The sequence below is a fragment of the Rhinolophus hipposideros genome, assembly GCF_964194185.1.
Source record: "Rhinolophus hipposideros genome assembly, chromosome: 21".
In the NCBI taxonomy this organism is placed as follows: domain Eukaryota; kingdom Metazoa; phylum Chordata; class Mammalia; order Chiroptera; family Rhinolophidae; genus Rhinolophus; species Rhinolophus hipposideros.
Genome location: NC_138067.1, coordinates 44,658,103 through 44,686,091, shown reverse-complemented (window position 1 = coordinate 44,686,091; position 27,989 = coordinate 44,658,103). Strand labels below are relative to the sequence as shown.

The window sequence follows — 27,989 nt, the reverse complement described above, 5'->3', positions numbered from 1 at the left end:
AGATCTGTCTACCTTGATTTGTTTCGTTTATTTTATTCCACACTTGGGGTGATGATCGTTTTTTCGCAAAAGGTACATCATTTGCAAGAAGCGGCCCTGTGGAGGACATTTTCTCTCCCACAAGCCCCTCCCACCCTGGCTCCCTCCCCAAGGTGAGGGGACTGTCCTCTTGAGGGCAGGTCCCACCCAGCCTGGGCTCTGCTACCAGCTCTGCACCCTGCAAGGACCTTTTCCTCTCTGGGTCCGTGATACTCCTTTTCATCTTCCTCCTTGCCATCCGTGGGTGGCGGGGTGGATTTCAGATGTATGGAAGGCCTGTGGACGGTGCTGCAAGGGACTTTCGCGATCTTCCTCCTCCTCTCCCCTTTCACAGAAGGGACAAATGAGGCCCAGAAGCAGTCTTTGACCCTAGATGCCCCAGCCATCCAGGCTCAAGGACCTGGCACTATGGGTCAGCCACAGCCTTTGATACCCGCAGGGGTTCTAATCAGAGCTCCCACTGTTCATGTGCCACTTCACACCAGGGGTGGAAATGGAAATGGTTGGGGGCCAAGGAAACTGAGAGAAACCAGAGGTGTATGATAGCCAGGGGCGTTGGGGTCCCCCACAGACTGGAGAACAGAAGCCAATTGTGGGGGGGGGAGGTGCCACCCTGCTCCAGCCTCTCCACACTGAAAAGCCTGCCCATTGTCGCTGGATTGTGCAGTTTTAAGTAAAGGACTTTGCAAAATCTCCCTCTACTGAAATGTCAGCTAATTTGAATGCCCCCTCCAAAAAAACCCAAACAAAACTGTTGCAGTGAACTAAAGACAACCCCACCGAGGAGGGGGGAGGGGCCTGATTTGCACCACCACGGGCAGGGGATGGGGTGGGGAGTCACCACTTTGAGACCCCCTTATTAAAAATGACATGGGGCGAGGGGCAGGCAAGATCACCCATAAATCTGCTGAATGGCCAGAATGACCCCAGTCATGGCCCTATGGAAGGCCCCATGACAACTCAGGGCTACTGGTTGGGTCCCCAAAAGGGCATATCGGGTGGAAATCCTGGGGTAGAGGGGCAGATGTGATTGGAGGATCCCAGACAGACGAGAGGACCCTAGGTGGCCCAGACAAGACAAGGTTCACCGAGGTACTCCCACCCCTCACCCCCCACATGACAAGAGTGTTTTCAGACATGACCAAAGGATTCCAGGGCCATCCTAGCTGTGACTGGAGAATTCCAGACATAAAAAAGTGATAGCAGGGTGGTTCCAGAGCATTAAGGGATCTCAGAGATGACCAAGGGATTTGAGGGGACAGACAGGACAACAGTCACAGCTGGGCACAGAGATCCGAGACATGATAAAGGTGACCCAAAGGTCCCAGACATAAGTAGGAGATCTCCGGTTTCACAGGAAGGAACCAGAAGGGAGCAGGGACCCTGGACAAGAGGGACCCTGGACAAGGCCTAGGGTTGCTGGCAGCGCGCCCTCCTGGTGTGAAGATCTGTGGGCTCACCCTCCCTCAGATGAGATTGGGAGGTCTCAAACACACAGGAGGTCTCAGAGGGGTCCCCAGCCTGGTCCGAGGACTTCCGACATCACAAGGGGATCCCAGAGGAGCTCTTGGGGTTCTGGAAGCACTGCCCTACGCCTCCACACAGACACATTGTATAGTCGCCTATGGGCCCTGTGACCCAAGCCATGCGGATCCTGGGGATCCTGGACATGACAAGGGAATCCCAGAGGGGCCCTGGGCAGGGCTTAGGGATGATGGCAGCCCCCCCTCCACCCCAGCGTTGGGGGATCCACAGGTCCTATGACCTAGGGTGTGGGGGCACCAACGTGACACCGGCGGGGAGCTCCTGAGAGCCCCGACAGCCCCCCTGGGGCTCAGGCCCGGCGGGCGGCGGGCAGCAGCGCACTGTCAAACTGGTAGGTGAGCTTGCGCTTGACCTTGCGGATCTCTCCAGTCTTGGCGTAGTTGCGCAGGGCACGGGCCAGCTTCTGGTAGGTCATGCGCTTGCGGTTGCCCTTCTGCTGGCCCCAGCGGCGCGCCAGGAGCTCCTTGTGCTTGGAGGAGAACTGGAAGACGCCGGCGCCTGGCTCCACCCACCACACGCACTCGCGCATGTCGCCGCGCGTCAGCAGTCCCAGCAGAAACTGGTACAGGCGCAGCTTCTTACGGGCCCCTGCGGCGGGTGGGGGCGCGTTAGGGGAGGTGTCCTGTGGGCCCCGCCCCCACGCCACCCTGCTCTCGCCAAGTCTCAGTCTCCCCAGGGAGAGAATTGGGGTGAGAAAGGTGGCTGTTAGATACAGCTGCCTGAGTCTGTCTGTGCCCCTACCCGGCTGAAGCAAGTCGCTCTCCCTCCCTGAAGCTGTTTCCCCAGAACCCTCATCGTCCTTCCGTGCTTTCTTTTCCAGTACCTGCTTCTAGCCTGTGCTGGTGGCCAGCGCATAGTAATACATATTTGTTGAGCCCATGGGTGAAAGAATCTGTGAAATGGGTTGACAGTGATCCTCTAAGGCTTATAACAGAGGGCTAACTGGTGGTAAAGAGACCTGGAGTGGGTTTGAATATGCCTGGCCTTTTCTCCAGCTCTGGGTCTCCCAGCCTGTCAGCCCCAGAGGAACCCTGATCCTGGGAGAAGGCAGGGGCTCTGACTCCTGGGCTCCTACAAGCAGTAATGATCCCACAGAGCTGGGGCAGGGTGGTCATAGTCGGGCACTGGATACAAGAACCCCACCTCTGCCATTTCCCAGTTGTGTGACCTGGGGGTGGTGACTTAACCTCTCTGAGCTGGCATCTCCTCAGCTGTAAATGAGACTAATGCATGTGTGTCTTTGTTTTACTTTTACGGACTTTGTGTCAGGCGCTGTGCCAGGCACCTTATGATTATGAGCTCATTTCATCTTCATCATAACCCCAAGAGACGAGGTGATGGTGATGACGCCCATTTTACAGATGGGAAACTGAGACCCGGATAAAGTTCCTAATGATGTCAACTTCCCAGGGGTTGTGCATAATGGATGCTGGGCCATGGGTCGACTAGATGGGAGTCTAGTGATTATTTCTGTTGCTATGGTGTGAATAATGATGGTGAAGACTTATTGAGAGCTCACTCAGTGCCAAGTGCTGCTATCTCGTTTACATGTATTCTCCTACTTAATCCTCTCAACCACCAGTAATAGATACTCTTACTGTCATGCCCACTGTACAGATAGGAAACCAAGGCACAGAGAAGTAGATAAATGCCCATGCCCAAGGTCACACAGCCAGCAGGTGGCAACTTGGGAACCGCCCTCAGCACTGGAGTATTGTAGGTACTTGGGAAGCCCTGGTCCTTTAGTCCCCTCCTCCCATCTACAGTTGGAGTCTCCCCACCCCACTTGCTCCCACATACCTGCCTCGGATCCCCTCCCCTCGGGGCCGGTCACAAGGGCCTCATCTGACTCGCTGTCTGAGACCTCCAGGGGGGGACTGTCCAGCAGGAGGTCCTCTTCTTCCGACAGCACGGGGCTGGGATACGGGGCATATGCCGGGGGGCCCAGGGTCTGCGGAAGGTCAAGGTCACCTGCAGTTTGGAGGCCCCCTTTTCTCCCTCCCTCTGCTCTTGTCCCTTGGCTTCTTGCTCCCAGGCCCGGAGTGGTCCCTCCCAGCTCTGTTTATAGCCTGCACCCTGGCCTCAGAGCTGATCTCCATTGTGTGGAAGGGACACTGGACCACCTCCATGAAAGCCTGCCCCACACAGATAATGGGCCGTCTCTGGTGCCTCTTGGCTTATGTGTGTTCCTCTGTTGGCTGGTTTGTGCAATGCAGTAATAACGGTACTCAGCCTCAGAGGGAGGAAGGCGTTAATACACGCACAGGTTCTAACGCAGGGCGTGACATCAGCAAACCTCAATCAAATGATGGGGATTTCAATTGTCTTCCTGCCCCTTACCTGGGTGGTGAAGTCCTCAGTGGGGTATGCTGGGAAGCTGGGCCCCGGGGCCTCTATGCTGTGTGCAGGGTCGAGGCTCCCTGAAGGACTGTAGGTTGAGGGTCCGTAACAGAGCTGGACACCCTGGGGGTGGCCAAAGGTGGCCACAGCAGGGTCGAAGGCTTCATAGGAGGAGGTAGGGACAGCGGGGGCCTCAGTCCAGCCCCACAGGGAGTCTGGGGAAAGGGCACTGAGTCAGAAGCCAGGAGGTCTGGCCTCAGCCCCCTCCCACTGGAAACCCCTGGCACAGAAGGGCCATTGTGGGTCTTGCAAATCTCTCACCCTAGGATTTGCATGGGTGAGCAGGTGGGTGGGAGAGGAAAGGGAGGAGGCTGGAGGCCTGGGCTAATCTTGACCTGCTGTGTGAGGGGACAACTTCCCCTGGGCTTCAGCTCCCCCATCTATGAAATGGGCCCAAGGGGCAGGTGTGGGGGGGCTCAGGCAGGGTCACTCACCAGGAGCCCCTTCTGAGTCAGAGTAGCTGGGATGTTTGCAGCTGTCCAGGTCGTAGAAATTTCCATCTGGGTACTGAAGAGGGGGAGACAGTGGGGTCATCCAGGCTGCAGGGAGCCCCCACGCTCACACTGGACCAGCAGGGAGACTCCAACAGGGACGGGGAGAGGAGACAAGAGGCTGGGACAGGAAGAGAAAAAGAGAGACACAGGAATTCAGAGAGAAACACAGAGAGAAAGACAGACACAGAAAGGCAAAGTGAGAGGTGTAGAGAGACACAGAGACTAATCACCAGAGACGAGGCAAAGAGCGAGATGGACAGAGATACAGGGAGAAGAGACAGAAGCAACATGGAAGAAACACACAAAGACCCAGAGAGAGTCAGAAGGAAAGAGACACACAGCGGCCAGTTCCTGCTAAGATTGTGGGCTCCCTGGAACCGCAGCTCCTCCCTGGTACACAGGCGACACATTATCATGCCTGGGGAGGTAGGGAAGAATTTCCCCAGCGTTGCGTGCCTGGCGGCAGGAGGGTGAAGGGTGAGAGGGTAGAAGCACTCTCGCAGAGGCAAAGTCTCAGTGCTTCCTTTATCCACCTCCATATCGAGTCATGTCTCACTTTAGCAGTTAAAGTCTTGTAAAGACTAAAGCTAGGTACAACCATCTGGATAACCCAGCCATCTCACTCCTACCGGAGTTATTTACCCAAGAGAACTGAAAACGTATGTCTACCGAGCAGCTTTATTAATCGCCCCAAAGGGGAAAGAGCCCCAGCGCCAGTGGACAGGAGAATGGACACACTAACTGGGGTGCTGTCCTGTGACGGAATACTAAACAGCAAGGAAGGAAGCTAGACCCCCAACAGGACACGCTGAGTGATCACCTAATGAAAAGTTCAAAACTGGGCAAGACTAGTGCGTGGTAGAAAATATCAGAGTGGGGATCAATGGATCGATGGGAAAGGCACGTAAGGGAATATCCTGGGGTGATGGAATGTTCTATGTCTTGGTCTAGTTAGTGGTTGCACAGGTATGCGCATAATGTGAACCTCACTGAGCTGTACACAAGATGTGTCACTTTACTGACTTGGAAGTTATGCCTCAATATTTTTTAAAAAGCAACCTCGTCACATTGGAGGAGGGAGAGGCACCCGAAGGGGTGTCTTTCAAGGCCACGAGTGAGTTATTTTTTCTCAGTTTGGACTGTTTTAGGTATAGTATTCTGTGTATCCGATATATTACAGATCACATTTTTGAAAACATAAAGCAAAGAAGAGAAGGAAATAAGGAATAAATAAATGTGTCGAGTGTGGGATAGACAGAAAGAGAAAGTCAACGATACAAAGATCTCCGCATCCCAAGGAAGTGGACCCAGAGACTGAGAGAGGGAAAAAGACATTAGAAAAACATCTGTGATGGAGATGGTGGGGGGGAAGTGGGCGGAGGAGGGTGGCGGGAGACACAGAGGGAGTCAGAAAGGCAAAGTGACAGGGAGGAGCAGAGAGGGAAACTGAGGCAGGGAGGTCACAGTGGGCCATGTGAGTCCCCCCCACTCCTCCTTGGTCCGCAGGACCCCAACTCACCAGACAGCTGAAGTATGGCCCGTCGAGCCTGGAGGGGGAGAGACACAGGGGCATGTCAGGGGTGCCTTCAGCCACCTGTCTTGAAGTGGTTGGGGGGCCGGTGGGAGGGAGGTGGCTGCAGCTGTGACCACTGCAGCCTGTCCGCTATGTGTTCATGTGTGAGATCAGCCCCACCACTCACCCGTACTCCCCCATTGGGACAGGAAGTGAGGGGTGGGGGCCAGGCAAATGTCCCCCCTCCCCTGGGATTTGCATAACCAGAGGCTGTGGGGGGGGCAGGGAAAGTGAGGGAGAGAAAGTCCCCAGAGAGATATGGGTGCCAGTGGGCAAGTGGGGGCAGGGAGGGAGCCTTTGTTAGCCAGTTGGCCAAATGTGTCCACCATGGAACAGAGGAGATGGAGAGATGCCTGGGCAGAGATGGGGAGACGGAGGGAGACTCAAGGAGGGGGAGTAAGGAGAACATGGAAGGGAGAAAGGTGTGGAGACATTTACAAATGGATGCAGGAAGTATTTACTGAGCCACAGAAAGAGAGACATGGGTGGGGGAGAGATTGGGGACAGGAGAGAGAACACAGTCAGATAGAAAATTGAAAGTGGCTGAGACAGAGACGGAGCAAGGGGCAAAGAGAGGCCCCGAAACATAAAGATGAGGCAGGAAGCAGAGAGAAGCAGACACAGTGAGCAGGACCCAGCGGGACCATGGGAGAGACAGAGATGGAGAGACATCAGCAGTGGGGGAGAGAGGCAAGCCCCCCCCCATGGAAAGGAGGTCTCTGGGGTCCAGGGGAGACAAGGGCGAGCTGGAGGAATAGGAGGTGGGAGGGGATAAAAGAGACCCAGAAGGGACAGGAGTCAGCGTGCCCCCCCCACAGTGGGACTAAGACAGTGTCTGGGGGGAGCCCCACAGAGGGGAGGTGTGCGCCAGGGTCCCAAGTGCAGGTTTAGGGGCCCCACTCACTGTGCAGCCTCCAGGGCGAGCATGATGGTGCTGGGCTGGGTTTGCTGCCGGCTGCAGCCACCACCCCTATTTATACCTTGGCCCAGCCCCCTGGGGGGCAGGGGTGCCAGGAGCTCAGCCCTCCTCAAAAATCCCCTCAGGGAGGGGTTTAGGGGAGGGGGCTGGATTGCACAACCTCTTGGTCACATGGTGGGGAGGGCGGGCCCAGGAACTGCCTGGATTTGGGGATCCCCAGTTGGGAGTTGGGGGTGACCCTGAGGGGTAGAGATGGGAGGGGCACTGAATTTGGGAGACCCTTAAAAATAAAGGAGGGGCCAGGGGGTCCTTGGTCAGTGAAGTGGGGTCATAAACGGAGGGGGGAGGTGTTTCTGAAGAAAACCCAGGCCAGAAGCAGATGAGGACCCCAAGGTGGAAACATCATGGGTGTGTGACGAGGAAGGGGAGTCCCTTGGGTCCTATGGGGAGTGGGAGCCTCTGTGCCAGGGGCTGCCCCAGGCTTGGAGGAAGCAGGTCAGCACCTGGAGGGCTGGCTGGCCCCCAGGGAGGGTGGGCTGAGCAGAGAAGAGCTTGTGCCTATAGATGTTCACTCAGGGCCTCCGGGGGGAGACTGAGGCAGGTTTGGTGTGCGTGGGCTGGTAGCAGAGGCAGCAGCCCAGGAACCTTATATGGAGGAGAGGAGGTCCCGTGGTGGCCTCCTGGGGGTCAGGGGACCCCAGTGAGGGGGAATGACCCACCACAGTCAGGACCTGACAGTGGACCTTGTCCCCCAGACACCACAAAGCACCAGGTAACAAAAGGCCTGAACTTTATTAATTCTCCACTAATCCCAACCCCCAAGGCCCTCATGGGAAACCCACTGAGGTCAGAGGTCACCAGACCTCGGGACCAGGGGGTCCAAAGCGTCTCAGAAGCTGCTCCTGGTCCTCCAGGTCCTTCCGCACTTTCTTGCGCATGTAGAAGATGGGGCAGTCCCGGCTGTGGGCAAGGTTAGGGGTCAGGGCTGGTTGCCCGGGGCTGCAGTCCCTCTGCCCAGCCCAGTGACGGGGCGGGGGCAGTTCCCAGGACTTTGACCCCAGACTGCTGCCCACCCACCCCCTCCTGTGTAGAGCTGTTTGCTCAGCGGGCATGGGGGGGTTCAGATAACAGCGGGTGCCCGCTGAGGCGCTGGGCCACCAGCCGTATATCACCTGTCACCTGGCGTGGGAACCCACCCCGCCCACCCGTTCCCTGGGGAAAGCCCGGCACCGCCCTGAGGCAGGGGGTCAGGACTGGGGGGGGCAGCAGTGCGGCCATTTCCCAGGCAGATACAGATGCCCAGCCCTGCCCCACTCGACAGCTCCCCACCCCCGACCCTTGGGAGGGCTGGGCTAGGACACCAAGGGTCACGAGACCCCACAGCCCGACGGGGATGTGGGACAGGGCGCTGCTTGAGACCCAGGCGTTGGGGCACTGGTCCCCAGGCCTCGGGAGCTTCGGGGGACCTGGGCAGGCCCAGGCGGGGGCAGTGGGGGCGGACAGGTGTATGTACCTAGTGCAGATGACATCCTCGTGCAGGCTGCCCTGACAGCGCTGGCACTGGGTCCAGAGGCGTGAGAAGCGCTCCTCCAGGGCGTTCAGGTGGGACACCTGGGGGTGGTGGGGCTGAGCGGGCGGCCCGAGCCTCCGCCCCCCCCCCCAGTGCCCCCCCCCCCCGACCGCTTACCTCCTTCTGATACAGCTCTGACTCCCGGGGCTGGCAGAACTTGCACACAGCTCCTGGGGGGGGGGTGGGGGGTCAGCACGGGGCACTGGGGCCGAGCCAGGGCCCGCGTGGCCCCATCCCTGTCCCTCCCCGCCCGCCGCCCATCCCGGCTTCTGAAAGTCCCCAGAGAGGAGAGAACAAGGGAGTGAGTGTGTGGGGAAAACTCCCTGGGGAACTCCCAGGCCGGGGGTCCAGGACCCCCTTGGGCTGTGACTGCAGAGAGGAGCCCCCCACCCAGGGGCCAAGGCCTACACAGGCAGCAGTGCCAGCTTGTGGGGCAGGGGCCGGGGATCCCGGGCAATGGCAGAGGAGGGTGAACGGCGGGGAGCAGGGTCTGGGGTCAGAGCGAGGACCAGCTCACCCTGGTGGCTCAGGACAGTGCGGCAGCCGATGCAGCAGCTTTGGCGCTTGGCGAAGGCCAGGAGGCCGCCCACCTTGCCCGTGAGCACGGTCTTGCACCGCGTGTGGTCCCCCCCTGCACGTGAGGGGTGAGGACAGGCATGAGCTGCTGCCCTCTCCCAGCTCCCTGGACACCCCCTCTCCCAGCCGCCCTGGGCGCCCGCGTACGCAGCAGCACGGCCTCGGCGCGGCCCTCGCCCAGGATGGGCTCGAAGATGCGCAGGAGTGGCTTGGCGAGCTGCTGCTCCAGGTAGTACTGCGTGTCGATGGGCAAGCTGTGCTCCAGCACGAACAGGGGGTCCTGCGGGCAGAGGGGCCTGAGCGGTCACACCTGGGGCCTCCGGGCCTCAATAGGACCATGGTACCAGGGCAGTTACTGGGCCTAGAGCTGCCCTGTGGGGAATGGCATCAAGGGGGAGATGTGGGTCTGGGATGGGGTCAGAAGTTATGGGGCGTCCCTGGCCATGGGCTCTGTGATCCATGCTGGGGTCCACAGGTGGGGCCCTCAGGTCACCAAGGAAGGTCGGAGTTCATGGCGGGAGGGGTGGGGCATGAAGGTGGACAGGGGCTGGAGTGGGAGGCTGGAAGCCGAGAAGAAGGAGAGTGGGGGGTAAGAGGGGCCTCCAGAGGGTGCAGGGTGGCCTGGAAACAAAGCGTCATGGAGCTCCCGGTGTGCTGGGGGTGGCTGTCAGGGGCCCGTGGAGCCCACAGCGGGAAACACCCTCCCCTGGGCTCGGAAAGCAGAAGTGAGAACAGGGAGGGCTGGGCGGTGCGGGCAGCCCAGGTGGGCCTGACCTCGGACTTCATGTAGGCAGCCACGCCCTTGGCAGCGCCGATGATCACGTAGGGAACCCGGTCGCCCAGGCTGGGTGCGCTCCCAGGGTCCCGCTTCCTCATCCTGTGGGGAGACCGGTGGGTGAGGGCAGGGCGGGGCACAGGGAGTGCTGGGCACAGCTGGGGCGGGCCGGCCCCCGCTGGGCAGACCTCTCAGCCAGCTCCACGTGGGCCTGCTTGCCGGCGTAGTCGGCGGCTGCGCGGGTCAGCTCCTTGGTGATGACCAGTTGGGAGATGTCAATACGGTTGCACAGCAGGTCCGAGATGACATCCTGCGCATGGGCCACGGCGCCCGTGGGGTCTCTGAGGGCCAGACGTGGAGGCATCACCAGTGGCTGCTGAGGGCCAGGCTGGTATCCCTGCCTCCCCAAGGCTGGGGGACCAGGACCGGCTCTGAGGGCTGAGACCCAGGGCGGGGAAGGGCCGTGCCCAGCCACAGGCTGCACAGTGGCAGAGACAGGGCCTGAGCCCACAGCTGCACCACCTCACACTCTTTCCACCACTCCGCCACTGAAGTCAGCCTGACACCTGTGTCCTCGAGGGAGAAGGGGCCAAGAGGCTGGACTCCTGGGTCCGAGGGAGGGGGGGCCGGGGGCCTGGGCTCCCGGGTCCGAGGGAGGGGGGGCCGGGGGCCTGGTCTCCCAGGACTGAGGGAGGAGGGGCCGGGGGCCTGGGCTCCCGGGTCTGAGGGAGGGGGGGCCGGGGGCCTGGGCTCGCAGTCTGGATGGAGGGTCCCACACACCGGTCAATGAGCAGGCGGCGCAGCGAGGAGGTGATGAGATTGGCCACTAGAGGGCAGTTGTCCCTGCGCACAGCTTCCAGGCCCTTGCAGTCCATGCGGTCATGGGCGTCGGGCCGGGAGGAGAAGAGCAGGCCTGCGTAGCGCTTCTTGCTGATGAGCAGGTAGGGGAAGTACACCTGGGGAGGGCCTGTGGCTGAAACCTCTGAGGCTGTAGAGGCCAGTGCCCAACCCTGACACACCCCCCAGAAACTGAGGACAGACAGCGCTGGGCCCTGTGACACGGGATTGGGGTGCTTGGGGGGATGGACCCTGAGGCCCCAGCGCTTGAGCCTGGGAATATCCTCAGGACACCAGGGCCCCCAAATCTGAAACAGAGACTGGGATAAACCTAGAGACAGAACCCAAACATGATATCCAGATGCTGGGGTGAAGCCTGAGAGCCCCAAATCTGGGTCTGGGACAGACCTGAGGCAGACGGGGAATTCAAGGGACACCACACAAAAGTGGGAGGCTCCGAAACCAAGAGAAGGTATGCCCCACAGTCTGACCCTGGTGTGAACCCTGTGGATCGAGTCCAGTGTGAGAGCTCTCGACCTGAGCCTGCCCGCCCGCTGGACAACGGTGCCCTGACCCAGGGTTCGCCCATCAGGGTCCCCACTGCCCAGGGCAGTCCCCACACCTGACATTATTGGGAAACCCCAAACCAAAGACACTCCCAAGACGGATAAGATTGTTAAAAAATAGATACTGTGCTACGTGCAAAGCCCAGGTGCCTTGAGAATCAGAGGCCCCTCGAAACTGGCCAGACCCACAGCTGCCCACTCCCAGCCCAGGGATGGGAGCACGTACCTTCTCAAACTCGAGCCGGATGGGCGGGGGGAAGTGGCCCGACACCCAGTCCGCAGCCTCCCGCCCCAGGGCCATCGCGTCGGCCACAGAGGAGACACCAAATCGGCACATGACGGAGTCAGTGTCACCATACACCACCTGGGGCAGGGTGTATGTGACCAGGAGGCCTCCTGTGCTCCCCCCACCGAAGCATTTCCAGGCTCATTCTGGGTAGCAGGCAGGGCGGCCCCTGACCTTGGCATTGGCGCTGTAGCCGTTTTCCACCGTGTACTTGGACTCCACCAGCTGCTTCGTTTTCTCAATCATCTGGCGCCCGAACCCAGTGACACTCTGTTGGGGACAGAATCATGCGATGAGGGCCCAAGGGCTGTCTACTGTGGACATAGGCTCAGGGTCCCACCTCCACCGCCTTCCAGAGGTATGGGCTTACATGAGCCACTCTGCCCCTTTGGGCCTCAGTTTCCAAAAAATGCCAAATGGGGCCATTAAGTTGCTTCTTAATGGTTGCAAAGAGTGGGTCCCTGATCCAGAGTTCTGGGCACAGAGGAGGAACTGACTGCGGCAAATGAGTGTTGGAAAGAGCAGAACCAGAAAAGGCCATCGGCTCAGTGTTTCTCTCCACAGGTGCTGTGACGTCTGGTGACATCACAGGCAGCTCTATGCTCTGTGGTGCAGGACCTCTGACATTCATGCCCCCATTCCTGAAAGTCAGCATGCCACCCCTGTCCTTGGGCAACAGGAAACGACCCTACAGGATTTTGAATGGCCCCAGGGAAGGGGGCCACAGCAACCCCATGGAGAAACCATTCCTTTCCAAGTCTTATTTTACAAATAAGGAGACTGAGGCTGGGGGGCAGGGCACACACCAAGGCGAGATGTGTGTGACTCTTGTTTTCGTTTGTTTGGATCCAGTCAGAAAATCTTTGTCTTTTAACTACAGCATTTTGGCCACTTACATTTAAAGTGATTACTGATTAGACCTGGGGTACAATCTACCACTTTACTACTTGCCTTCTATTTGTGCCACCTGCTCTGTGTTGCTTTTTCTCCTATTTTTCTGGAATAATTCAGTATTTTTTAATTATTCCATTCTCCTGCCCGCATAAGCTTCAGAGATGGAACTAAGAGGCTAAGAAAGAGACACAACAGAGAGACAGAGGGTAGGGGCTGGGAGGGAAAAGACAGCGACAAGGCCAGGAAGCAGCAGTCCTGACGGGGGAGCCCCCGGGGAGCAAAGCCACATCCTTCCACCTGGCCGTGCTGAGGGGCTGGACTCTGATGGCCGCACATCAACTCCTTTTCCCCAAAGAGGCTGGGGGCACGGGGGGCACACAGTGAGGGGTTTACCTTGCCCAAAGAGAGGCCTGGGAGGGAACGTCTAAGCCCGAGAAACGTCCTGCTCTTTGTTCACCTGGGGCCACAGGCCACAAAGTGTCAGCTTGACCTCTACACGGGCCACACGATAACAAATTGACCTCTACAAGGGCTGGAGGCCAAGGTCAGCTACGCGGTAGTCAGCCGTGCCTACGTGACCAACCTTCAATAAAAACCCTGGACGCCAAGGCTTGGGTGAGTGTTACCCTGGTGGGCAGGACTCTGTGTCATTATACGTCACTGCCAGGAGAAATAAGCACTGTCTGCACAACTCCACTGGGAGGGACAAACGGAAGTTGCTTGGTCTCTCCTGGACCGTGTCCCACGTGCCTTTCCTTTGGCTGATTTTATTCTCTCCTTTTACTGTATTAAATCATAACTATGAGTGTGATGGCTTTTCTAAGTTCTCTGAGTCCTAGTGAATCAGTACGCACAAGCCCCTCCAACTGGCAATTCTTCCAAGCCTTTTGCCGGAGGCATGAGGATTAACACAGTGCCCAGGTAGGAAGGGAGCTCCCCATGCCTGGAGGTAACCAAGTCTGGGATGTGCCAGGGCCCAAATCCCAGGGCAAGAAGCTGGACTGGAACACCTTTCTAAAGCTCCTGTAGGCCATGAACTCAGGCGCAGCTCCCAGCTGGGCAGAACCTCAGACCCTCTGTGGTCTCACTGTAGATCTGCTTTCCTGTCGAACAGCACAGATGCCTCCACTAAAGAGGTTGAAGGCACCGCTGTGGGTGGGGAGGGAAGCAGTGGGCCCACTTTCTTCTTGGCCCAGAGCACTGACCAAGCACCCACCGAGCGTCCTTTCTGGAGTCCTCGATACGAGGCAGGAAGAGGGACCCCCATGCCTGACAGTGACAGTGACTGAGGGCACACAGCAAATCAAGTGACGGAGCCTGACTGTGCTGTTGGGTAGCTCCAGCCCCACACCAGCCCCCCTGAGCAGACTGGCCTTGTTCTCCCATCAGCAGGAGGGAAGGATCCTGCCCTCCCCTGCCTCAGCCTCACGGGGACCAGGGGCCGAGACTACCGTGGATGTGGGGTATCAGGGTGACTGTGTGGCAGGTGGAAGAATGAGTAACACTGACGCCCTGCCATACGTCCCTTAGCCTCTGCCTGCCTTGCCTGGTCCCGCCCTACTGCTCCCCACCTTTCCTTTATTTGTCTGCAGAGCCCTTGGTGACAACTGTCTTCCTATACACCTTTACTGCTGTCACCATCTATGTCCCTACTAGGCTGGGCACTGCACGAGGGCAGAACTCTCATTCGTTGTGTTCACCTGCTGGACCCACAGGGCACAAAGCCTGACCCAGAATGGATGCTTGGCCAATGTTTACTGAACAACTGAATGAACCAATCACTCAAGCACCCCCTGTCCAAAAGGCAGCGAGCTGGAGAGACCTGCGACCTGACGTCCAGACGTGGCACCACCAGAGCCCTAGTTCTCCCAGAAAGGGGCTGTCTGTCCCCTACCTGCCCACTGTGGGGACTGAGCACTCACCTGTGAGATCTCCAGGCACGGCAGCTTGCCCACCTGGGCACCGGTGAAGCCATAGACAGAGTTGGCACTCACTTTAAGCGCCAACTGCCGCCCATCTAGGACCTGCCGTCGCAGGGGGTCTGTCTCCTTGGCCAGCTCGGCCTTGGCCCTGGGAAGAGGGGTTAGCACAGGTCACTCAGGCAGTGGCCCAGGACTCAGGGGGAAGGGAGAGACCCAGGCCTGGGCACTGGTCAGGGAGCCTTTCTGTAAAGGGGTGCCATGTACAGTTGTGCGCCCCATGTGCTGCACGGAGGAAGTCAGTGGGGGAATGAACAGGAGCTGCCTAGAGGAGGCGTCTTGTTCTAATTCACACACAGTGGCAGTTAAGTGGTGCCTGGCAGCCACTGGGTGACCCACAAAGACAGGGATCACCAGTAGCCTCAGTAGTCTGAGCTCTGAGGAGGGGTGGGCAGGGGGCTCCAGAGCCCACCTCTTCCGGGCGCTGAGCAGGTTCTCCAGGATCTGGGGCAGCAGCCCCTTCCGCACAGACGTCTTGACAAACTCGTCCCCGGTGGGTGTCTTGATGAACTGTTCCTTAGTCAGGCTGGGTCGGAAGACGGTAGGGGGGTGATGCTCGGCCTCCCCACTTTCCCCCACCTCTCACCTGTCCCCTTCCCTCCCCACTATATCTGGGTCCCCAGCCCCACCCTGCCTGCGTGGGCCCCTGGGCAGTGTAGGGTTCCACGTGCTGAAGGAGGGCGCCATACCCCAGTTTCTGGGCAGCCCCAGGCCGCAGGAGAGTGGTATAACACAGGTTATGGGCCATCATGATGGATGGGTACAGCGAGGAAAAGTCCAGGGTGGCGATGGGGACGTCGTAGTAGCTGCGAGGGCCGAAAGGAGTGAGGGCTGAGACCCGCATCACGACCCCACCCAGACACCCGGCTGCAGGGCCTCACCCTTTGAGGGGCTCAATGACTGTGGCTCCTGTGTAGTCCTCGCCGCCCTCTGTCTTTACCACGGGCATTAGCAGGCCCTCGCGCATGGCCTGCGAGGGCGAAGGCGGCAGATGGAGTGTGGGCATGGTCACGATTGCCCCGACTGGGAGGAGGAGGAGACGGGAGGGGCTGCACAAGTGACCGGTGGCCGCCCTGGGGTCTGCCCACTGACCTGCCGCAGGAGCTGGGACACAACTTTGACCTGCTGGCCGCGGGTGAGCAGGTAGCCGAGGGGTACACCAGTGACACGCGCCATCTCCATGGCGTTCACCAGTACCATGAGCCGCTCCAGCAGCCGCAGCGGCAAGAAGGCGTCCTTGAGGCAGTACACTGCCAAGCGGCGGCGTGTCTGGTCATTTCCGTTCTGGGGACAGGCACCAATAGTGTCAGGAGGGCAGCGAGAGGGCAAGGGTCTGGGTGGGGAGCGGGTGGAAGGAGGAGGTTAAGGAGTTGACAGGGTCAGAGGGACGAGGGAGCAGGCTGAAGGGCTGGTGTGGATGAGACGGGGGCAGGTGGGCAGCATGACGGTCACGTGAGTGCGCAGGACTGCGGAGTCACATCTGTAAGGTGAGGTCAGAGGTTGGGGGCAGGCGGTTAAGGTGAAGGTCAGGAATACAGATGGGAAGTGGAAGTCCAAGGCCATGAAGACAGGAGCAAGGCTAAGGTCAGAGGAGTAGGTGACAGGGTGAGAGCAGGGGCCGGATGCGGCTCCGAGGTTGGGACAGGAGGCGGGAGGTGGGGTCAGCGGTCACGGGCTGGGGGCACCTGCAGGTCGGTGATGATGCTATGCTGCACGTCCTCCTTCTGCTCGCCCAGGAAGTGGAAGCTCACGGCGTTGAGCGTGTAAGAGCGGAGCTTGTATTCCCGCAGCAGCACCTAGAGTGGGAGGGCAGGGTCGGTACACGCCCTGGGCGGCGGCCACACGAGGACCAGGCCACTCAGCCCGCCGCGACCAGCCGTACCTGCAGCATGTCCATCTGCACGCGGCCCACCATGCTGACCACCTTGCTGTCCCGCCGGCCGGTCTGCTTTGACTGGAACGACGAGTCCCGGATGGTGGAGCGGAGGTTGACCACGCGGCCCAGGAAGGGGAACCCGTGCACCTGGGGTAGAGCACGCGGGCAGCTGCAGAGGGGGCCCTGACCCGGAAGCCCCAGGCCTGTGCCAGAGGAACGGAGACCAGACCACACATGACATGCGCTTCAATGCAGCCCTCTGCCTGCTGGGGGCAGCTCTGGTACAAAGACCCTCAGGGGCTGAGGGGAAATGGACTGGACAGGACGGACAGGAGGCAGGGACCGGAAGTCGGGGGTCTGACAGCGATGGGGGGAAGGCAGTAAGGATGGTGCCCAGTGGCTGGGGGGCTGCACCCAGACAGGAAGCTGGACGAGGAGACGGGACACTCCCCACTCAGTGGGGAGGCAGTGGGAACATGGGGCAGGGGCCGGGGGGACAGCCAGGCAGCAGCACAGAGAGCTAGGTTTGGGTTCAGGAGAGGGATCTGTGCTGGAGACGGGGACCTGGGAGGGACCTGGAGAGGAGGCCTGAGCTGGGCTGGAGCAACGGGGTGCAAGGGGGGAGGGGAGCAGTGGCCTGGGCTGACGGGAGGACTCGCCCTGGAGCTGTTAGGGGCCGTAAGTATGGTTTTCCTTCTTTCATTACAAAACTGGCCACACATGGAGAAAATAATACAATATACCCCCTATTATGAGTTGAATTGTGTTTTCCCCAAAAAATGCTGAAGTCCCAACCCACCCCCGAACCCCCGAAATGAGAATGTGACCTCATTTGGAAACAGTCTTTGCAGGTGATTAAGATGAAGTCATAGGGTGGGGCCTGGTCCCATATGACTGTGTCCTTAGAACAAGGGGAAATCTGAGCAGAGACAGGGACGCCCGAGGCTACCAGAAGCTAGGAGAGAGGCCTCAGGAGGAACCGACCCTGCAGCACCGTGACGTCAGACTGTGAGACGATACAGGTCTGTGGTACTTTGCATGGCAGGAGTAGCAAGCTAACATACTCCATACACTCACGCCCAAGTTCAACAAGCACTAGGGTGTTGCCACATACTTTGAGGAACGCCCCCTTTCCTTATTTTTTGCTGACATATTTTAAAGCCTAGAACACAAGGCCAGGCAGCCCTGCACGCTTCAGTCTGCACCTCTGAATAGACAGCCTTTTCTTACTTAATCATAAATGCCCTCCCTGCTTTTGCAAACACCACCGTAACTTTCTGGACTTTGAGCAGGGTCGGGACAGGGAAAACGGGCTTTTTGGGGATGCCTCTGGGGATGGCGGGCTGCAGGTACACAGCCAGGTGGACCTCTGAGGGGACAGCCACCAGGGAGTAGGCGAGGCGAGGCGAGGGAGTAGCAGCCACCCACACCGAGCCCCCGCTGGCCCTACCTTGAGGGTCTGGGCGCGGGAGATGAGGTATGGCAGGTCGAAGTTCTGGATGTTGTAGCCGGTGATCACGTCAGGGTCCATGGTGCGGATGAAGGCTGCCCAGGCCTGGGGTGGAGAGCACGTGGGGTCACGTGCTGGTAATCTTCGTCACCCCCACCATGGATCCCTCCCTCTCCTAGGATGTCCCAGAAGTCCCCAGGAGCAGCCCTAGAGCCCTCCTGCCCATGGCAGAAAGATCGGGCAAGTGCTCCTGGGAGTAATGCAGAAGCCAGAGGGGAAACGCTGAAGAGATCTGAACCCGCGGACACAGCTCTCAGGATCCAGGGGCCATGCCCACGAGAGCTCAGAAAACGGCTCCGCACCTGCCATGTGGGCGTCAGGGTGGGGAGTGCTGAGGAAAATGGGGGGACGAGGAACGGGAACCACCTGGAGAAGCTCCTCCTCCCGCTCGTAGCTCTGCACCTTAGCGCCCAGGATGGGGGCGCAGGGCCTCAGGGTGAGCGCCAGGCGCAGGAAGGGCTCCGGCTCGCCCCAGCGCAGGCCCAGCGAGCAGATCTGAATGACAGGGTCCCGCTCGGGCTCAGGGAAGATGCCTGCACAAGGAAGGGAATGCAGGGGACCTGACGCCTCCTCTCCCTCATGACACACCAGGAGGCGGAACCTCCAAAACTCCCTCAGCCTGTCCACTGCCTGCAGGCCCTGCACGACCTATCCTGGCTTCCCGTCGCCCTTCATCTCCCGCCCTCTCCCCTCCCTCACTCAGAGCGGGATGGTCCTGCCTCAGGGCCTTTGCACTTGCTGTTCTGTCTGTGGGGAATGCTCTCCAGGCCCCAGGGACAGACCTTTGCGGCCAGCACACTCAATGTCAAAGCTAAGCACACGCAAGGGTGCGATTCGCTGCCACTGCCCTTCTGGTGGGTGACTGACCACGTCTGACCACAGCACATCTACCTCCAGCTGACACAGCGTGGCCTGTGGGGACAGGGTGTGTTAGTGGCTGCAGGGTCCTGGATCCACGCCCCCCACCCCTGGGGAGCCCTGTACCTTCTTCTCCAGCCTTAGGACGTATTTCCCAGCAGGGAGTTCAAGCCAATTGCAGCCCACGATGTCTGCATCTACCATGAACCTGGGGAGGAATGAGGTCAGTGGGCAGAAGCCGACCTGGGGAGAGTGGGCAGAGGGTGGACAAGTGAGGCAGGGGCTGTACCGGATCTCAAAGTCAACGTTGGCCTCGTATGGTGCAAAGCTGGGTGTGCCCAGGCCTGCCACACGGATACCCTGCTCCAGGAGGCGGCGGGCGGGCGCCACGAGTCGGGGCAGCGCCAGGGTGATGCGCAGAAACGGGGAGGGGCCATGCCCCTGGTACCCGAACATGCCTGCAGACAGAGGAGGCTGGCACCGGCCCAGAGGGACCCCCACCTGCTCGGCCCCCGGGGAAGATACTTACTCTCCCGGGTGCATAGCTCCACAGCCAGCACGGCCGGCCCTGTGAGCTCCTTCCCCCCTCGATGGTCCCGGCTGATGGCTGTGTTCAGCTCCTGCTGCAGCTCACTCAGGTGCTGGGGCCCAAAACCTGGGGTTGGGAGGGCTGGTCAGAAGCACAGGGGCCACCAGGTGGCCAGGGGCCAGGAGGGACCTTCTGGGTGGGGGCCACTCACCAGGGGGCGCTGGAGTGTAGAAGTAGGGCGCAAAGCCGTGGATGTGGCAGCAGACAGACACGCCCTCATCAGTGACCCCAAATGCACGGAGCACAGGCACAGAGCTGTGGGTCAGCGGCGGTGCCCCAGGCAGGGGCTGCGCTGGGCCTGCGAGTGTCACACGGTAAGGCAGGGCTGCCCCCCAGATTCCTCAAAGGCTCCCCTCCCCAGCCTCTCCTGTGCTGGGAACACAGCCCCATGGCCGTAGCGTGGGGCACTCCTGCCGGGATCGTCCTTCTGCACTGTTCACTCAGCCCTGCTCCTTCCCCCTGTTCCCCTACAGTCCATTTTCCACCCCACAGCTAGAGGGAACCCCCACCTGCTTTTGCAAAAGAAAACAAAAAAAATTTCTTTTAAAAAGTAAAATCAACTTGGTGTACGTGTAGTATCATGAACTTTAACGTATGTATAGATTCGTGTAACCACCACCAAAATCAGGGTACAAGACCATTCTGTCGGTCTAAAGAGCTCCCTGGAGCTGCCCCTTTGCAATCACACGTCCCTCCCACCCCAAGCCTGGCACCTGTGCCCCAACCCCTCCGCCACTCTCCTTGGTGCCCGTCCTGGGCTCCCCATCCCTTTCCCTCCCTCTCACAGCCCTGGGCACTGGGCAGGGACTGCCTGTGACAATCTCCTCCCACCCAGCAGGGCGCTCCCCCAGTCTCACCCACATAATGGTCAATCTCCAACTGCTGGAAGATGAGGGGTTCCGTGCAGGGGTCCAGGCGGGGCGGGGTGGGCCGACGCCAGCGGGCATCTAAGGCTGTTGCAGAGAACTGCCCTGGGTAGGGAGGGGGAAGTGGGGCTACCTAGAGTCGTGGTCCTCTCCATAAGTAACTGCCCTCCCAGCCAATCGCACAAACCCCCGGGGGGCATCCGAATTGCAAAAGGAAAGTCAGGTAGAGGTCTCTAGATCAGACAGGAAACTGGAGATTGCGAAGTCAAGGGTCAAGGTCAGAATAGAAGTGGCAGGCAACAGAGGTGGCATACTAGCAGGGGTCAAAGGTCAGTCCTTTGTGGTGCTCAAAGTGGGCCAGGGGTCATAGGTCAGCTGTGTGACTGTCAGTTCAGAGGCAAGATAGGTAGGGGCGCAGGGGGTTCCCACACCAGGTCTCACCATCCGCAGCCCCCTCCAGGAGTGGCGGCAGCTGCTCCTCCTCCTCCCGTTCCTGCAGCCTGCGCTCTGCCTCCATCTCCTCCATCAATGCCAGATCTTCCTCAAACTGAGATGGCCGAGGTGCCTCATCCTCATCCCACAGGCCCCCACGGGCCCGCTTCGGGGGCACCCCAGGCCCTGGGCCTGGGCCTGGCCGCCGCCTACCATCCATCCTGCTGGGCACGTCAGGGCTAGATGAGAATTCCTGTCTTCTCCACGGCCTCCCACGCACCCACCATGACTGTGAGCCTTTTAATGTTCTGGACTGCCTGAAAGGCACGCTACCTACAGGCTCACGGGGTGCTAGCACATTCCAGGCGCTCAATAATCATTAGCTAATATAATTACATCCCACTCCCCACCTCTGTCTAACCCTTTCCTCACATGCTCAAGCCCCCCACATCCTTTTATCCCTGTTTACTTGTCTCTGGCAGACCCGGTCCTGCCCTGCACACCTCTCCCCATCACAGACCTGGGCCTTAGCATAGCCCTTTCTTTCCCATAAACCTCTGTCCTCAGTGTCCTCACCTACCCATCACCCCATCAGCCCAGGCCTTCATACAAAAAGCAGCTAGGAAGGGCCTCCTTCAGGACGGCCACTGCACTGGGTGCCAGGGAATGGCCTAAAACACAAAACTGACTAGGCCCCTTCCCAGCTCAAAAGACTTCAGAGGCTTCCCATCCTATTTCAACACAAAACATAAACAGGAGCCCTTTTTATTTTGAATGTATACCCTTCGCCCATGTTCCCCAAATGTCAATATATTGCCCCTTTTACTTTCACTCCTCCTCTACCTTCTAATATAACATGCAGACATCAGATTACTTATTTTCCTGAACCATTTGGGAGTTAACTGCAGATACTCTGAAGAACAAGTACATTCTCTTAAATAAGCACGGTGCAATGATCAAATCCAGACTATTTAACAGCGACTCAATAATAATATAAAGAGTCCATTTTCCAATTTCTCTAGTCATCCCCAAAATGCCCTTATGGTAACCTCCTCTCAGTCCAAGATTCAATGTAGCAAACAAAACAAAAACCAAATAGAGACTTTTATATATGTTTGTATGTTTTCTTAGTAGGAACCTATACGAAGTTATTTTGAGGGCATATTTTGACAAGATATATGGATATAAAAGTACATATCCTCTGGTGGACTGGACAAAAGACTGTATTCCAGTTAAGCCTATTCACTGTGGTTCGGTAAGAGATTATGAACTAAACACACTCAAGTATTCAGGGGTAAATGGCCACAGCATGTGCAAGCTATCTGAAAAAAAGTTTTTAAAGCGTGCATGCAAATCATAAAGTACACAGGGTAAAATGTGAAAACAGGTGAATCCGGGTGAAGGGTACACAGGTTCTTTGTACTATTCTTATTCTTTTCACCTTCCTGTAAGTTTGAAAGTATTAAAAAAGAAAAAGAAATTTTAAAACAGGACGTGTCTCCCAGAATCAAGCTGAGAAAGAGGGGATTATGGGAACCTAGAGCAGACCCCAGACACAGCTGGGAGAAACAGGAGGGGACGAGTCAGCTGTCCCAGGTTCAAGGGAACACTCTGACTACACCCTGACTACACCCCCACACCCAGTCTCCCCTTGGTCCTTTCTGCAACATGCCCTGGGCCTTGGAGCTGCCACAGGTAGCCCAGCACGAGACATTTCCCTGAGTGCATTGCTGGGGGCAGTCATACGACTAAGTTCTCTCTCACGGACTAGGGTGACTGTAAGGCGTGTAAGTTCCAGGACAGCCTTAAGAGGAAGCCTGCTTCCAGCCTTTTCCCACTTGCGGATGGCTAGAGCGTGGATGTGGTGAGCCCATCTGGATCCCTGGGACAAGGCCAACACTGCAGGGGACACATAGATGGAAGGATGCTGCTGGGCCCTCGACAACCTTCTGGAGCACATCCGCCTACCTTCGGATGGTCACGTGAAGAAAAAAACTTGTATCTTGCCTGGGTCACTGTGCTTTGGGGTCTCTGTTATAGCGGCTTAGCCTAGACCCTGACAAATAAAGCACAGAAAATTCTGAACTGATTGGAATATGTTATGGCAAATGTTTGGAGGTGGTATACAACGGAGTACTTGGCAGCATTAAAAAGGAGGCAGCTACTGATATACACACAGGTGGGCGCATCTCAAACATGTGTAAAAGAAGCCAGACACACAAGTACACACTGCGGGAATGGGGAGTGACCACTAAGAGACATGGGGTTTCCTTCGGGGTGAGGAAAACGTTCTGGAACTAGACAGAGGTGGGGCTGCACAAGACTGTGAATGTACTACACACCACTTACTTTACACTTTAAATGGTTAATTTCACCTCAATTTTAAACATTAGAGTATACAAGTATGTTGTATGATGCCATTTCCACAAAGTTCTAGAGTCAGCTGAACTAATTTATGGTGCTAGAAATCAGGTCAGTGGCTACTTCCAAGATGGGAGAGACTAACTGGGAAGGGGCACAGGGGAATTTTCTGGGGTGGTGCAAATGTACTGTACATCCACTGTATGCTTGAGATGGTCCGTTTCACTCTATGTAAATTAGACCTCAATTAAAAATATAAACGTGAGGAGGCTGCAAATTCACATCCAGGGGTTTATGCCTCAGCTATACTACCACATGATGAAAAACTGCCTTTACAAGGTTATTTCCGGCAGCATTGTTTGCAATCCCAAAAGACTGGAAACTACCTAAATGTCCTCCCCTGGGGGACTATTTAAATAAATCACAGTACCTCCGTCCCACGGAATATTATGCAGCTGGATACAGGAATGAGGAAGCACTCTGTACTGATATGGAGGGCTCTCAAAGACGCATTGTTAGGTAGAGACAGCAAGGTGCAGGTGTACTTACTGTTATCTTTTGTATTAAAAAAATGTATCTAAGAAAACGTGGGCAGAGGAAGCTGAGGGGCTTACAGGAGCCCAGAGGAGTAGTCAGACCTGCCCTGGCAGAGGGAGACACAAGAGGGCCAGCTGGCTGCCCTAGGTCAATGGGCTGTGGCCGCGGCGTGCGGTGGGAGTGTAGCCGTTACTGGGAGTAAAATCTGGGTTCCTCTGCCAGTTCCCTATCTCGGGCACCGTCCCTTGTGCAGTCAGGTGAGGCAGCATCAGAAGGCAAGACGCCCGTGTGACCCCTCTCGGCTGTCCAGGCACAGGAGTTTGGCAAACGCTGTGCTCGCTTCCTTTCTCGACCTTTCAGTAGCATATACTGACCAGCGCCTGCAGCAGAAAACCCTGAGGGCCCCCTCTGGGTCAGGTGCTGGTTTCTATGACCCTTAGTGTTCTCATCCCATCTCACCCAACCTCACGTCTTAAATGCCATCTCTGCTGACCACTCCTGCCTTTGTCTCCAGCCCAGACCTCTCCCCGGGCTCCAGACTGACAGATCCAGCTGCCCACTGTGAGGACATCTCTTCAAGCACCTAAGACTCCAAAGCCGGGCTCCTGATCTCCCTGCAAACCTGCTCCTTGCACCTCCATGGTCTCCCCCCATTTGGTAAACAGCAGCTCCCATCAGGCCAAAAACCGTGGAGTCACTCCAATTTTTTCCATTCAGACCACACGCTCGCTCCATCTGCAAATCCTATCAGCTGCCTTCCAACAGACCCAAGTCCCACGCTTCTTAGCTCCTGCCCGGCTCCCAGCCTGGCCCTCCACTCTCAAACACTATTCGCATCTTTATTTTGTACACTGCTGTTTGTCTGTCTCCCCCTGCTGGAAGAGGAGCTCCACGAGGGCCATGATCTGGCTGTTTTCTTCACTGCAGCACTGCAGGAGTCTACAGCTGTGCCTGGCATGTAGAGAGCACTCAAGAAATGTTTAATGAAGAGCCTCCCCGTGTCCCTCATTCCACCCTGCCCCTCTCAGTGTAGTCTCCACATGGCAGTCAGAAGGCTCTTGTACAAACATGGCAGATCAGCCCATCCCTCCTCTGCTCAGAGCCTGCTCCCATCTCCTGTCTCATTCTGTTAAAGCAAAGTCCTCACTGTGCTGCACAAGACGCTACAAAATCACCCGTCTCCTTTCGGATACCACCCCCCCCCCGCCCTCTCCCCCACCGCTCACTCGGCTCCAGCTACTTGCCAGTTCTCTGTTCTTTAAACAGCTTGGTCCTACCTCGGGACCTTTGCGCAGGCTGTTCCCTCTGCCCTGCCAAATGTTCTTCCCCAGATGTCTCCATGGCTTCCTCGCGCCCCTCCTTTAGGTCTTTAATCGAATGTCACTTTTCAGTGAAGCCTGTTTAAAATGGCAGCCCCACTGTCCCATCCTGCTTGATTTTTCTTGATGGCACTTATCGCTGTCTGGTGCATAGTCCCAGTTCTTAGAGCTCTCCAAGTGTGGTCCCCGGATTGCAGCAGCTTCAGCTTCAGGGGGGAACTTGCTGGAATGCTAATTGTCAGGCCGCTGCCCAGACCCACTGAAGCTGGCCCTTGGGGATGGGGTTCAGCACTCTCTGTGCTCAAGTCTAAGAATACTGATGATTTATCTTGTTTACTGCCCATCCCAACAAGAAGAATGGGGGTTCTGTGAGAGCAGGGGTTTTGTCTTGTTTCTGGCTGTACGTCATGCACCCAGAAGAGCTCCTGGGACAGAAGACATACTCAATAAACATCTTCTGAAAGAATGAATGAAGGCACTCACGGAATCGTTAGGAAAACTTCTGAGGCAGGTGCTGCTATTACCTTCTAATACAATGACTGGCACCGAGGCCCTGAGAGGTGAAGCCACCTGCCCCAGGTGGCACAGCGACCTCAGAGGAGCAGCGCCAGGGTTCTAACCCAGGTAGGCTGGCTCCAGAGCTCCACTGTCAACCCGCACTCCAGACGGTGTTAGGCAACATACACAGGTGAGCTGTCCTCTGCCCTGCGGGGCAGGCAGACTGGGGACACGTCGTCTGTTTGCTCACCCCTGTATCCTGGCTCACACACATCTGCTGAGGGAATGATTAAATAATCACAAATGTAACGATTCCCTCTTGCCCCCAGAAACACACACACTTTCCATGCTTCGGCCTTGCCCCTCCTCTGGGTCTCCCTGACTCCCACTGTCCTTGTCAAAGGTCTGGGACCATCTGGGCCTGTGTCTAATAACTCCTTTACCAGACAGGGACCCCTCGACAGCAGGGCACAGTCTGGGACTTCTCTGAGTCGCCAGAGTGGCCCAGCACAGGGCCTGGCCTTGGAGTGTTTGCTGGATGAAATCCTCCTTTTTCTTGGCCACGTAACTCCTCTGCATCCTCAGAGACTCAGCTCTGGCTCAACACTGCCAGGCTGATCCGCTGTCCCCGGGCTTCCTACAGTGCCCTGTGCTACTTCCACTACTGCACGTATGTGCCCCAAGCCAGGACTGCTTCAGGCTGTGAGCTCCTCAAAAGCAGGGTTAGGGTCCCCAGCACAGTGCCTGGAACACAGGCCCCTTCAAACCATGTCAGTTTAGACTCCTCTAGAGTGTCACCAATCCTGAGTCTTCCCTGAGACCCCGAGGACTAGTGTCGCTTCATCACAGTTCAGAGCACTTTGAATCAAAAAGCCTGCCACAGAGCAGCTGGCTGGAGGACTCGAGAGGGAGGAGCATCATAGAAGGAGGGCGGGCGGGCGTGGCATGCCGAGTGGGGAAGGAGCCTCTCGAAGGGACAGGAGAGGCTTGGGTGGTGAAGTGCAGGGAGGAGAGGGAGGGACAAGGCAATAACACGTTCCTGGAGCGGGTGGGGCTAGGAACCTGGGATACTGTGTCACCCTGCCCTCTCTAAACCCTGCTCACTCATTCCATCTAAGCTCTGCCCTCAGAGCGGCACCCCCAAACCTGCCCTCTCTCCCACATGTTGCTCAAATCACAAACCCCAGCCATTCAGGGCTCCTCTTTCCTACAGCGCCACATCCCGCTGGCTTAGACCCCCCAAAACCATCTGGGCCTGACAGATCCTCTCCACCTGCGCTGCAGGCTGAGCCACCTACAATCGTCCCCTCTTGCCTTCTAAGTGGTCTCCCTCCTTCCACTCTTGCTCCTGTTACAATTCCACTTTCACTCAGCAGGTGAGTTTTTCAAAACGCCGGGGCAGGTCATGTGGCTCTAATACTCAAAACGTCCCACGGCTCCCCACGGAAGCCAGACCCCACACCAAGGTTTACAAGGCCCGACAGAATCTGCTTCCCCACATCGCCACCCTCACCGGTTCCCTCTGCTTCAGCCACAAACAGGCCAAGCTCCTTACTACCTAAGGGCCTTTGCACTCGATGGCCCCTCTGCCCTTTTGGTCTTCACATGGCTGACTTCTCCTCAAAGGTCACTTCCCCTGAGAGGCGATTCCGGATCACTCCAGCCAGGGAAGCAGGCTACCCCGCTGCCCTTCACTTGGGAGAACGTACCAAAGTCCGAAAGCACTGAAAGCCTCATCGTTACTACTCACTACTTGTCTGCCGTCTTCCCGAGGCACGGGCCTTCTCGGACTTGTTCGGCCTGTAGCCCATTCCTACGCCAATGCTTGGCAGAGCACTCGTTATGTAGTGAATAAACAATGACACCATGCCCCCAGGTGCACCACCGTCTCCCAATACCCCCGGGTCCATCCGGTGGCCCCAAAGACCCTCCAGGGTGCGTCGTCTTCCCCACCCCGGGACGAGGCGCGCAGCGCGTGCACCGCCTGCAGGCCGAGGGACCGCAACCCCCCACCGTCACCTTCCCGCGCCGCAGGCGCCCAGGCCGCGGCCCCTGACCCTCTCCAGCGCGTCCCCGAGCCAGGGGGGCGTCCCTCCCGCCGCCACGCCCCCCGCGACCTCTCACAACCCTCTCAGGCCTACGCGCCCAGCTCCTCAAGACCCCCTCCCTGCCAGGCCAAGTTCACCGCAAGGCCCCTTCTCCCTCTACTCACCCGCTTCAAACAGCGTTTCCCGCCACAGCCGACGCCGCCGTGACCCCTGACTCCGGCGCGCGCAGGCCCAGAAGCACCGCGCGCCGAACAGGGACACGCCCCCCCCGCCCAAGTAGGGCAAGTCACGCCCAACATTGGCTGGGCCCCGCCCCGCCCCTCCAACTGGGTGTGGCCTCGTGCTCTGGCGGACAGATTCCCGACAAACCCCGCCCCCGATGACGTATCAGCCCAAAGTCACGCCCCGCCGTGGTGGCTACGTCGCTGCCACGTGCAGGCTGCTGGCGCGTCAGCCGTGGGGCCCGCCCTCCCGGCCTCGGGCCCGCGCGTGCGATCTCCGCTCCGGTTGGTCTTCTGCCGGAGGACGACACTCCGAGGCGATCAGCTGAACGGTGTCTGCCCTTCCCTGCAGAGGCTGGGCGCTCGGGTCCCAGCCCGGTCTGTGCGCCAGGCTCACGGCCGAGGTTTCTCCGTCTGTAAA

General features: G+C 58.1%; 1 protein-coding gene across 4 annotated transcripts; it reads right to left on the bottom strand.

Moving 5' to 3' along the window:
* Positions 1 to 10: 10 nt before the first annotated feature.
* Positions 11 to 27,574, bottom strand: LOC308489672 (DNA polymerase delta catalytic subunit; the record flags this gene model as incomplete). 4 transcript variants are annotated; one of them, XM_081031140.1, is made up of 31 exons in its annotated part: positions 11 to 2,172; positions 3,385 to 3,535; positions 3,925 to 4,139; positions 4,419 to 4,491; positions 7,834 to 7,930; positions 8,484 to 8,581; positions 8,658 to 8,710; positions 9,058 to 9,171; positions 9,264 to 9,396; positions 9,891 to 9,993; positions 10,080 to 10,232; positions 10,672 to 10,847; positions 11,521 to 11,658; positions 11,755 to 11,850; positions 14,397 to 14,544; positions 14,866 to 14,979; positions 15,143 to 15,259; positions 15,335 to 15,423; positions 15,546 to 15,737; positions 16,139 to 16,249; positions 16,336 to 16,476; positions 17,780 to 17,884; positions 18,206 to 18,372; positions 18,622 to 18,751; positions 18,824 to 18,905; positions 18,987 to 19,155; positions 19,227 to 19,352; positions 19,438 to 19,584; positions 20,144 to 20,257; positions 20,594 to 20,808; positions 27,512 to 27,574. In XM_081031140.1, 30 exons carry the CDS (start codon positions 20,802 to 20,804, stop codon positions 1,874 to 1,876), a joined length of 4,062 nt encoding a protein of 1,353 aa, XP_080887266.1. In that variant the 3' UTR covers positions 11 to 1,873. The 4 variants fall into 4 exon arrangements, with proteins under 4 accessions (XP_080887266.1, XP_080887268.1, XP_080887269.1 ...); XM_081031141.1 differs by lacking the exons at positions 11 to 2,172; positions 3,385 to 3,535; positions 3,925 to 4,139; positions 4,419 to 4,491 and having other exon boundaries at positions 7,745 to 7,930; positions 20,594 to 20,805; XM_081031142.1 differs by lacking the exons at positions 7,834 to 7,930; positions 8,484 to 8,581; positions 8,658 to 8,710; ... (22 more) ...; positions 20,594 to 20,808; positions 27,512 to 27,574 and adding an exon at positions 5,998 to 6,157.
* Between the last annotated feature and the right edge of the window lie 415 nt (positions 27,575 to 27,989).